The sequence below is a fragment of the Danio aesculapii genome, chromosome 7, assembly GCF_903798145.1.
Source record: "Danio aesculapii chromosome 7, fDanAes4.1, whole genome shotgun sequence".
In the NCBI taxonomy this organism is placed as follows: domain Eukaryota; kingdom Metazoa; phylum Chordata; class Actinopteri; order Cypriniformes; family Danionidae; genus Danio; species Danio aesculapii.
The window spans coordinates 27,599,000-27,611,683 of NC_079441.1; the positions used below are offsets into that span (position 1 = coordinate 27,599,000).

The window sequence follows — 12,684 nt, forward strand, 5'->3', positions numbered from 1 at the left end:
TCCCAAGTTTTTAATCAACTGTTTCGTGCTGTAAACATTACTAAAATAAACATCTGCACCCAACACTTCCCTCGTGTTTATTTAATGTGCACAGCTGCCGCAAGGGGGCACCGTCGACTCAAATGTACAAGATTATAACGGAACTCAAAACGTCAGGTCTGTTTTCTACACGGAACGAAAATAAAGCCTCCATGTTCAATAAGGGGGCGCGAACAGGCAAAAGAGCTCGTTTTTTTGCGTTTACACCAGTGAACAGCTTTATTAATGAATCCACCTAAAATGAAACGTCGCCGAATGGCGGAGCTGGAGCCCTGGATCGAGAAGCTCATCCAGAACTACGGCCAAAACCAAACCGAAGCCACCGTCAAAGCGAGCGTTATTGGCGTGAGTAGTTTCGTCACGGGCGAATATTATATTTCTAAGCTGTCGTGTCGGTAAATTATGTGTGTGTTTTAGATGTGTGAAATCTCGGACTCGCAGCGGATGGATCGCACAGATGCCTGTATGCTGTTCCTGTCCGACGGGAGCGCGATGATTCCCGCAGTGCTGAGCGACGCCGCCTGGGAGCGTCTGCAGGAGTGAGGGACCCATTAAACCTCTGTTATGACCACACACTGCACACCTGAGCCCCTGTTTTTATCCTACTCATCTGGATAATCGGGCCCGGTGAAAAATCTGGCTGAAATATGCACAATCTATGTTTTAAGTCTGTGAACCTGTGTTGTGGCCTGTTAAATGCTTATTGTAATTTTGGTACCTGACTACATGTGACAATACTGTAAGTTAAAATTGAGATAAAGTTTGTTTTATATTTGCACTTTAACCTTCTTAATATAATTTCAGAAAAGTGTTGTTTGCAAATCCTAAATAGGGAAATATGAGCAGTGTATACAGTAGCAAAATACAACATTGTCTACACCAGAGATGCCCAAAGTAGGGCTCGCAGGCCTAAGTTGGCCCATTGTAACCTTTGATTTGGCCCACCATCCCAACTGAGAGGAGAGTGAGAATTATGGAGAGAGTTGGGGCGAATATCATCATTTCTAATTTAACGTAACTTTTTTTTGTTCGTTTTATTGCTGAGCTACAAAAAAGCAAACTGGATTTAAATGTTGTAAATTGAGTTTTTAAAATGTAAATACTGTCACACGACTGATAGAGGATTATGCAGAAGACATCGGCATGCAAATCAAGGCAAAAACTAGTTTAATTCTATTATAAATGTTTTGTGTTTACTTTTTTGTTGTAATAAGTTCATTATAAAATGTAAAACAAAATACTGTATTAGTTAATATAAAGTAATGTTTAAATGAATTAGGAAATTACTCATGGCAACTACATTCAGCCTCGGCCCACTAGCTCAATTAAGTTTAATTTTGGCCTTTCATAAGAAAAAGTTTGGGCTCCTCTGGTCTACACATTCTAGTGCTAATGTTGTTTTCAAGTCATACTTGCATGCGATTTCAGACCGAATATTAAAAGTAGCATGGCACAAATTGTCGCTTCAAAAATGAATGAATGTACGAATAGAAAACCAACTTTACAGCAATAAGTAGAAATGTAATGATGGCAGTAATTCATTGTTTAATTCCCTCTTTCTTCAGGTTGCAGGATGTGGATTCTTTTACCTCCCTGCTCAATCATGTTGCGTATGTACGTAGCTTTGAGCTGAAGTTTGACATGAAGCCTGATCTGGTATGTGATGTGTTGCCGTATCATTCTCGAGACGTTTGTTTGAGCACTGTTCATTGTGCTGCTGATTAGAATTTAATATGTCATGCCAGTAAAGCAAGGGTCTATTTAAGGTCAGGCAGTCCTTGGATGGGATGACAAAGCAGATGTTTTGGCAAGTTTCAGTTTAAGTGTTGAATTTTCAGCTTGGCCTGTAATAACACTTATATAGAGCTCTATTGAAGAGAGGGTTCACACAAAAATGAAAATTCTGTCATAATTTATTCTCCCTTCACTTATAATAATAATAATAATATAATATTAAACTTTGTTTTTATATAGCGCCTTTAAAAGTAGCATCTCAAGGCACTTTACAGACATAAAATGTGCAGCAGTATGTGCAGACACAAGGATGAATGAACAAAAATTACTAATAAAAAATAGTTAAAAATGTACCAGCCCTGGGTCCAAGTCGGAGCACTCACTCTGGTCACCCTGGGCTCTGCGCTGATTGGGGAAATTCCAAATTGAACCAAAATAATCCATTACAATTGGCTTAAGATTGGTTACCAACATTCAGGACATTGCAACCTCCAGAACCTGGGTAGTTTAAAAAAATAATAATAATAAAATAATTAAAAACACAAAATAATAGTAATAGATCTAAAAATTATATTAAAGTCAAATAAAAGCTACCCTAAAATTGTAAGTTTTAATAGATGATTTAAAACACTCAGGGAGTCTGCATTGCAAATATCAGAGGGTAAACACTTCATTTGTTCACCCTTTTTTGTTAAAGATATAAGATATTTTTTAAAAAGTTGCAAACTGTTACCACTGACTTATAATAGTTAAAAAAAAAAACTAGCATGGAAGTCAATGGTTACAGGTTTCCAGCTTTAATATAAATGTTTCTGTTTTTAACAGAATAAATAAACGAATAAAGGTTTATCACCATTTCAGGGTCAGTGAATAGTTAATAAATGTTCATTTCTGGCTCAATTGTCTCTTTAATGTATTTAAATGAGCATTTCTCAATTTGTTTTACTCCAAAAGGAAAATGTACTTATCGTTTACTCACCATCAAGTGGTTTTATGAGGTACAAATGAAGGTATTTTAAAGAATGCTGGATACTGCTAGCCACTGACATCTAGAATAAAAATATAAATAAATACTGTGGAAGTCAATAGCTAGTAGTTTCTTCAAAATATCTTCTTTTGTGCTCAACAGACAAAGGGTTGGAAAAAACTGGATTTGTGACAATTTTTGTTTTTAGGTGAATTATCACACATTAAAAAGAAAATATATATTTAACAATACCAAATGAAAAGTTTATTTAAATGTTGACATGTCCAAACACAGTAATGACCAATATTTATGCAGTGTATGTTTCATCTTTTGTTTTTGTTTTATTTTTTTCAGGCATCTTGTCAGTTTTACTTGAAAGTTAATCAAATGAACACCTTTTGCATCGCTTCAAAGCGCCAACACCCTCCCAGCTGGCAAGTCATTGATCACTGTAACCTTCATAATGATGCCTCTTAATCACACTCAATCACTGCCAGTTAACCTTTCCTAACCTCTAATCATCTTACAGCACAACTCTCCAGTCAGTCAGAGACCAGATTGAGAAGGCGTGGAGGTGTGTAAACCCTATTTATAACATGCGAACACATCTCGGACAGAATGTGTTTTTATAATGATGCGTTTAACGAGTGGTGTTAATTGCATTGCTCTCTGTCAGATCCCGCGGGGGGGGTTCAGAAAGTTCAGTCTCTGGTAAGTGTCACACTTTTTTTTTTACTTTAAATAGCTTCCATACACTTGCACTGAACTGTAAAGGCCTGCAATTTGGGTTTAGGAAGTGAAGACACTATATATGTATCATTTTAATAGGGCTGTGCAAAATAACGATAAATAACGATAAATATAAATAAAAAAAAAGTTTATCATTTCATATTGAGTGCTATTGTATATTTCGTGCTGTTACTAAATACATTGGTTGCAGTAATACTTTTTCATGATTCATATAAGCGTATAATTACATGCCATTATGAGAAAGTTGCAATCTTGAAAATACAGTGATTACATTTTACATTTACATTTTTGTTGGACCTGTAATCGTAAGTATTTTACATTTTATAAATTTTCATTTTGAATTTGTACATTTTTAATAAAACATTAGCATACATTTCTAGTATAGAATATATATATAGTCCATTACATGCAGTCGATAAATATGCTTTATTAGCCACTTTATTAGGTACATCTTACTAGTACACGGTTGGACCCCCTTTTGCCTGCAGAACTGCCTTAATCCTTCGTGGCATTGATTCAGCAAAGTACTGGATATATTCCTCAGAGATTTTCGTCTATATTGACATGATAGCATACGCAGTTGCTGCAGATTTGTCGGCTGCACATGCATGATACGAATCTCCCATTTCACCACATCCCAAAGGTTCTCTATTGGATTAAGAGCTGGTGACTGTGCAGGCCATTTGAGTACAGTGAACTCAGTGTCATGTTTAAGAAACCAGTCGGAGATGACTCGCGCTTTGTGACATGGTTTGTTATCCTGCTGGAAGTAGCCATCAGAAGATGGGCACAGTGGTCATAAATGAATGGACATGGTCAGCAACAATACTCAGGTAGGCTGTGGTGTTGACACAATGCTCAATTGGTACTAATGGGCCCAAAGCGTGCCATGAAAATCCCCCACACCACTACACCACCACCAGCCTGAACCGTTGATATAAGGCAGGATGGATCCATGCTTTTATGTTGTTGACAAGGCATTTGCACCGACAGAAGCATATTCTGTAAACCCTAGAGATGGTTGTGCCTGGAAATCCCAAAAGATCAGCAGTTTCTGAAATACTCAGACCAGTCTGTCTAGCACCAACAACCATGCCATGTTCAAAGTCACTTAAATCACCTTTTTTCCCCATTCTGATGCTCAGTTTGAACTTTGAACTGCAGCAGATCGTCTTGACCATGTCTACATGCCTAAATGTATTGAGTTGCTGCCATGTGATTGGCAGATTAGAAAATTGAGTTAATGAGCAGTTGGACAGTTGTACCTAATAAAGTGGCCGGTAGGTGTACATCATAATCAGGATATGAGCTGACTTATATCGTGATATGAGATTTTCATATTGCCCAGCCCTAACGATAATCATGCGTTATGTACCTAATTTCCCAGGGGTCTCGCTCTCGTCTCTATTGGATGTTTGGCACAGTGACATTATAATAAGTATCCTGAATGACGCAATGGAGAAAATAAATGTATCTGCAACATATTGTCCAAGTGTGGCGACACCAACTCACTGGCACAGAGAGAGGCTTCAGCGGAGGGTAAGGCTGCTTCCTTGGCAACCTAAAGGCACCAGCTGTTGACAAAATAAATTATCATTGCGTATGGGTGTGTTTTTATTTCCAGGCACAGGAGCAGTTCGCCGTCCCCGTGCCTTTTCTTCTCATCCCTGAGGAACAGAGGGAGCTGATGACAGCTGATCCCGGTACTGTCTGCCGTCTAATTAATTGCTTTTTTTTCATAACGACCCGTTGGGCATTCGAACAGATTTCGCAGTGCATGTGGCGCACTGTGCTTATGTGTTTTTGTCTCGTGTACATAAATGTGCGCAGGTGCAGACAGTGAGACTCCTACTGGCTTGGCTCCGCCCCATGAAGAACATCATCCAATCAGCACATCGAGTGCAAATCAAACGGTGGCCGTCCAGGATGATGCTATAAATGACTTGTGTCCGGATGAAGGACCGTCTACTCTGGTGCACACACGACCAGGTGAGATGTTGCAGAAGAAAGCCAGGGCTGTTCCAGGTAGATGATGTGTTATTAAGCAGTCTCTCTTCATCTCTCAGAGGTATTGTGTGGAACAGGGGATCTGTCTGGGGATGGAACGAGCCCTTGGGATATGTTCACAGAAGAGCCTGGTCTGTTAGGTAGAAGTTCTACCTCTGGCTCAAATGGTAATGCAGATGTTTTCTGTGCACACAACATTTTAATAATCATTTCAGTCTTAAGAACGTGTTTTCACCCGGTGTTACTGTCCATTATTGTCCACTTGAAGAGTTTAGATGCAGAAACCTCTGAATGCTTTTTAATACTCCTGTGTGTAGGCTCAGTAATTTTACTTTTACAGTGACAAAGAAGTTATTTTCATTCCCTTTAATGTGAAATAACTGAACATAAACATAGGAGGCTGAGAAAAATTCTCATTTTTGGAGAATTTCAGATGGCCTTTAGAGGTTTTTGCATCTGAACTCTTCACTTGTACTGATTACAAGTAGACCATGTTAAATACTGGTGTGAAATACTTTAGCTTGTCCACTTTAGACCAATTCATGATCAAAACGCAACTGGATTGCTTCTGTTTAGCCAATAGGGTATATGCCGAGCTAGTGTTGTTCCCATACTGATAAACTTCCTGTGACCTGTTATTGTGTGTTTGTTTCCATTTTATACGGTTCCTTTCACAGCATCGATGTTGTAATGTAATTAAAATACAATCATTCAAACAGACTTAGGCATTCATTCAGTTGCTCAAGCATAAAACGAGACAAAAAGCCGTTTGCTCGCATGCGTCCGTCAGAATCGGCAGGCTAGTGCAGAAGCTCCATTGAATATACTGGGGTAAAATAAATCCTCATAATATAAAGACACTGTAGGGAAAATGTAATTTAATGCAGTGGTTCTTGAACAATCTGAGACCCACTTTATATCGGATATCACTCAGCCAGTGGAGATCGTTGATTTTTAAAGAAAACAGACCTTAAACGTGCTGATTTTTGCATTGGCATACAGTTCACCGGAAACGATGAACCCAGGTTACTGGCAAATTAAAAGTCCCATTAGCATGCTTCTGCATATACCCTATATTATGACAAAAATCACCTCAGGTAAAGAATATGTGCTTTATTCAGTGTTAAATGCCCCCAAGTTCAGAACTGACACTCACTGCAAACCAACAACATCAGTCACTCAGTAGCATATTAATAATATTAAAGATGATTCATTTGTATTAATTAGATTAAAAACCTTTACCATTTTGTTGGGAGTGCAGTGGCTGATATTTAAATATTTCTGTCATGTCAGTTTTGGTGCAGACAAACAATCTGCTTGTCGCTGAAGAATTGTTGCATCACATGTTGTTAGGACACAATGTAAACTTCTTACTGGCAAATGGATAAAACATAGTTGTTTGCAGAATAGAGGCCAAGTATAAACATTTAAATGATAAACGGCAAACAACAGTGCAAGGCACTTAAAAAACAAAGTTTTGAAACAAAGAGCACCGACGCATTATTTAAGGTACCCCTGAGCACTGTTTTTTAATATGTCCTCATATTATTCCTGTTCTAAATATGCTTGAGAATGTGTTTTTGGTGTATAAACTACTGTTACAGTAGTTGGTACTTGCGTACATCATTACAAAAGGTACAATAGTCATATTTGTTTGTTCAGGAAAAAAGTTTAATGGGACGACCCAATTCACATTATCAATCTATATTAAACTTACATTTTACATCTGTATTTTATGATTTATATGTATCGTCACCTTAGAATTATAAGTTTCTATCTGACATTTTTGTCAAAATTGAGTTATTGACATTTTTATTAAATGACAACTTATTTACATTATAGGATGTTTTTTGAAAAGTTATTTACATTTTAAGATTTTTTATTTAAAAAAAACAAATGTTACACACATAAGGTTTGCTGTATGAAATGCAAAAACTTTGAAGCTCAATATCTTAAATCATTCAGAACGCAGACAGAAGCATATAATTCCAAGGTGACGGTATATATTACATATAAATATACATATTTTCATACATATTTATACATATACATGCATATACAGTTGAAATCAGAATTCTTAAACCCCCTTTGAATTTTTTTTTTCTTTTTTCAATATTTCCCAAATTATGTTTAACAGAGCAAGGAAATTTTCACAGCATGTCTGATAATGTTTTTTCTTCTAGAGAAAGTCTTTATTTTATTTTTTATTTATTTAAGTTTTATTTCGGCCAGAATAAAAGCAGTTTCTAATTTTTTAAAACATTTTAGTGTCAAAATTATTAGCCCCTTTAAAGAGCCCATATTATAGATGAAATAGGGTCATATTTAGGTTGTAAGGGTCTCCAACAACAGTCTAATATGCATGCAAGGTCATAAAACACTTTCATGGTCTTATAATCTGCATTTATTTTTACCTAATTATCCCAACGACTCCCATATGAATCGTTCAGCGATTCATTTGTTCCCAACCCCCTCCTCAGCGCGAAGCTAATCTGCGCTGATTGGACCGATGACAGCCTGCTGCGATTGGTCGACAGTGACAGGCTTCAGCACGAGACAGAGTGAAATGCCCAGCTGGTAATCAACTATATAAAAGTAGTCACAGTGCACACGCGCTTTATAGTGTAAGGCTTTTTTCACACACACACACACAACCCTCCTCAGAAGAACTGGGGAGATCGACGCGAGTCTCCTAGCCTCTCCCTCTCCCTCTCTCTCTCTCTCACACACACACACAACGCTCCTCAGAAGAACTAGGGAAAGCGACGCGAGTCTCTCTCTCTCTCTCTCTCTCACACACACACACACACACACAACGCTCCTCAGAAAAACTAGGGAAAGCGACGCGAGTCTCTCTCTCTCTCTCTCTCTCTCTCTCTCTCTCTCTCTCTCTCTCTCTCTCTCTCTCTCTCTCTCTCTCTCTCTCTCTCTCTCTCTCTCTCTCTAACACTCACACACACACACACAACGCTCCTCAGAAGAACTAGGGAAAGCGACGCGAGTCTCCTGTCTCCTAGCTTACGATCGCCATAGCAACGACAAACGGCAGTGGAACGCGAGCTCACAAAAGCCTTTAACGTTAAATCCGTAAACAAAGCGGCACGCGTCGCGTTTTTAACGTGGCTTACATGTGATACGAGAATATAAAGAGTAACCGCGTGTACTGTACCAGGTTAACAAGTAACAAAACACAATAAATACATAATTTGCAAGTTAAACGAGGCAACAATTTTACTTACACTTACTTACTTACACTAGTGAATAAACCTCAACCACTGACTCTTCACAGTTCACAACTCATCTTTGGGTAGAGACTGTCAATATTATCCATCTGAGCACAGCGTGACTTCATTCGACCGGCGGCGTCTGTGTGTGTGTGTCTAGTGTTTTTTCTGTGTTAGTGGGCGGGGCCGCAGGTTTCAAATCTCCCTGGTTTGCGCGCGTAACTACTGGCGAGGCTTGTGTTTCGTGGCTGCGTCATCGCGAAACACCTAATGACTCGTTATCAAGACGACTCGTTTGAAGCACTATGAGTCGACTCTTTTATAGATGAATCAATAGTTTTAAACACTGTACACTTACAGATTTAAGCCTTTGCTGGATATTTCACTTCACTTAGAGCTGTGTTACACACTACATGGAAGGGCATTTTCAAAAACCCATAATATGGGCTCTTTAAGCTATATTTTTTTCGATAGTTTAACGATGTATAACCATCGTTATACAATAACTTGCCTAATTACCCTATCCTGCCTAGTTAACCTAATTAACCTAGTAAAGCCATTAAATGTCACATTAAGCTGTATAGAAGTGTCTTGAACAATATCTAGTCAAATATTATTTACTGTCATCATGGCAAAGATAAAATAAATCAGTTATTAGAAATGAGTTGAAAAATTTCCTTTGAACAAATTGGGGGGGGCGGATAAGCAGGGGGGCTAATAATTCAGGTGGTTTAATAATTCTGACTTCAACTATACATATTTTAATGCTTGAGAAAAAAAGATCCTTTTTATGTTTGACCTCATGTCATCGACACATTTGTGCTCTGTGACAGAATGTACAGTAATGCTATACTTAACTTTCGTGCTGACACAGACCCAGATTCGGAAAGCCAATCTCTTTTAAAGGAAGTCCCCCCGTTGCTCATAGCAACAAGCACCCAGTTCTCAAAGCAGGTCTCAGGAGGGCCGTCAACGGATGGCATTACACTCAGCCAGAGACCGAAGCCGACCCAGTTTAGCCTGTCCTGCTCCAGTGAAAGGTCCATCAGAGACCCCAGCCAAGAGCAGGACAAAGAGCCGGCACAGAGTCCTCCATCGTGGCTCATCCGTAACACGGCCCCACCCTCAGCACCTCCACCTCCCAGGACAAATCCCTCCACACCTGCACCCAACAAAACCAGGAAAGTGAGTGTCAATGACATCACTGATATTTGGTAGTGTTCTTATGTAAAAACGATGTGATTAGATATCTTAAAGCGTGTATGTGCTTGTGTATTGCATCAGAAATGTTGCCACACCGTCTGATCTTCCCTCTTGCAGGTGCACTCAGATGGAGCGCCTTTTTCCTATTTGTATCATCCGAAGCCTCAGGTCGCCTCAGCCCTCAGCCATTTCCAGTGAGTGTGAGGAATTCCCTATTGAGATGTGCTGATTATAGAAGGGCTGTAATGCGATGTGTATATACTGTATTGCTTAAAAGTAATCAAAAGGCACGTTTAATATAAATACAGGTGAAAAAACACAATTATCCAGCTGTATAAAAGGATTAGAAATGCATTAACTTTTATTTACAGGTTTTTTAAAATGTTATGTTTAAATATGTAAATGAGACATTGTTTTAGTAGAACACAATTGCACAATCTTGGCCTATTTATGAACAAATTCCTTTGTAAAACCTCCAGAATACAGAGATGAATTACACAGTGAGGTTTTTGTGTGTGTGTGTGTGTGTAAGTGCTGCTGAAGTGGAGACTTGGTTCGTGTTGGAATATTTACTCCATGCGTTCCATGCATGTTTAATAAAAAAGGTCAGGAGAGGTTTTTCAAATTTATTGGATACAAATGAATAATTCGACTCACAGAATTCTGTTATCCTCAATGCAATGCAAAAATTACATTTAGGAGGTGCACACAGAGTTCATTTCCTGTCTTCAATTTATACAGGCATCTGATATTAACAGGTGGAGTTTAGTGAAATTCGTCACTTGTCAATCATTCTCCAGTCCTCCATTGGCCGCACCCATACATACCTCCTCTTTTTCTACTTATTCTCATTAAAAAGCACAAGACTTCTCAACTGCAAATTCTGTGCTCACAGGAAGTTTCGCTGCAAAGCTCAAGTTAATTTTAGACACGCTTCATCTACTTGCGGGGTCTTAAAATGTCTTAAATTTCAAAAACCTAATTTTAGGCCTTAAAAAGTCTTAAATCCACTGAAATGTGTTGTAGGTCTAAAATCATTTTAAACTGGTCTTCTCTTTCATATGTCCATCTAAAGCCATACCCAATTGGCCCAACACCCACTCAAAAACTAACAATAGATTTCGATAAAAGTTTTAAGAAATGTTTGTTTATTAACTCTATTTACTTATTAATATGGTTTAATTATTTTCCTTACAATAACATTTGTTTTTAATGTTTTAAATTGGCCATTAAACAAATCTTTAGCGTTTTGCCATGTGTAAGTCTGAAATTTCATTCATTGTGGTCTTAAAATGGTCTTTAAAACTCTTAAATTTGACTTGATGAAATCTGTAGAAACCATTTAAAGAGATGTTTTGTAATTGAAATCTACAGATTAACATAAGATTAATATTTAAAATTGGCTCTTATTTAGAATTTTCTATTCATTAAATTATCCTAAAAAATATGTTTCCACTTTATATATCAAGCAGCACAGCTTTCTCCTGAGCACCAAATCAGCATATTAAGATAATTTCTGAAGAATCATATAACCCTTTCACATTTTGTGTCATATTTTGCTCAAATATATTCAGCCTTCGGTGAACAGATGAGACTTTTTAAAAATATATAATTAGGAAAATTAGCAGTGTAGTAATCACAGTAGAAGTAAATCATCACCAGGGAATCAAGCTATTTTTTTCCTTACCACTGTAACCAACACGCCTTATATTCAGGATCTCTTTCTTTCTTTGTGTGTGTGTGTGTGTGTGTGTGTGTGTGTGTGTGTGTGTGTGTGTGTGTGTGTGTGTGTGTGTGTGTGTGTGTGTGTGTGTGTGTGTGTGTGTGTGTGTGTGTGTGTGTGTGTGTGTGTGTAGGGTCCCAGGGCATCTGATTCAATGGGCGGTGTGTTATCTGGGGACCTCTGACTGTGCAGATATCAACGCTGAAGCGGGTTCATGAGCCATTATCTGTTACCTCAAATGCTGTTAGTCTTGTTGTTTTTGTTATTGTATTTAAGTTTTGGATGTAATCCAAATAAAAAATCTCTATTTTTATATGAATTCCCTTGTTTAATGATGCTGTTGTCCTTAGTAAGGATGTGTAACTGCAATAAATGTTAACATCTAAATACTGTGACCTGAGTTGCAATTTGTATAATGTAATCACAATTAACTTGCATAACCATGTTTATCTGCTTTAAGCCATGGTATTAATGCTTTTACTGAAGAGAAAGTTTGATTTGTCACCGGAAAAAGAATGATGGCACAACAAGGCAAAATAAAGCAGTGAGGGGAGAGATTGCTTCACAGTGATGGATTGTATAAAACGATATATCTAAAAATGTGAACAGTCTATCACACAAAGAATGACTGAACATACAAAATATATAGTGATTCAGTGTGACTGGAAACATATTGGTTGATTATTATTCAAAACACATGACAACTTTAATGCTTTCTTTGTTCAAATTGATTGAACAAACAATTCAAGTGAAACAGCTGCTGTTTTGTCTTACAACTTAAGTTGGTTTCATTGTCATTTCAACAATATACAGTGCAGTACACGGTGAAACAAAACAATGTTTCTCCAGGACCAATGTGCTACATCAAACAACATAAATTGACAACATAACACAGGACTGTGCACTACTATAAAAATTTAGAAGAATAAAATATGATAAGATAAGAGCGCAAAGTGCAGTTTGTGCAGCATTTAGTGCAAATAAGACTGGACAGACAAGACGAGTAAAAGTAATGCCGACCAGTACACTACGGATGT

At 37.8% G+C, this 12,684-nt stretch overlaps 2 protein-coding genes across 2 annotated transcripts in view; both read left to right on the plus strand.

Annotated features, from left to right (window-relative positions):
* Positions 1 to 63, plus strand: part of vrk3 (VRK serine/threonine kinase 3) — a 14,054-nt gene extending 13,991 nt beyond the window's left edge. The window contains exon 16 of the mRNA XM_056461499.1: positions 1 to 63. This exon is cut by the window's left edge and continues 373 nt beyond it. The gene's annotated coding sequence lies outside the window, so the exon portion shown is untranslated.
* Positions 64 to 164: 101 nt separating this feature from the next.
* On the plus strand, positions 165 to 11,980 carry acd (ACD shelterin complex subunit and telomerase recruitment factor). The gene is made up of 13 exons (XM_056461500.1): positions 165 to 384; positions 457 to 578; positions 1,605 to 1,695; positions 3,095 to 3,174; positions 3,270 to 3,314; positions 3,417 to 3,451; positions 4,878 to 5,029; positions 5,115 to 5,193; positions 5,321 to 5,479; positions 5,557 to 5,664; positions 9,596 to 9,906; positions 10,042 to 10,118; positions 11,781 to 11,980. Exons 1-13 carry the CDS (start codon positions 265 to 267, stop codon positions 11,863 to 11,865), a joined length of 1,464 nt encoding a protein of 487 aa, XP_056317475.1. The 5' UTR covers positions 165 to 264; the 3' UTR covers positions 11,866 to 11,980.
* The last annotated feature ends 704 nt before the right edge of the window (positions 11,981 to 12,684 follow it).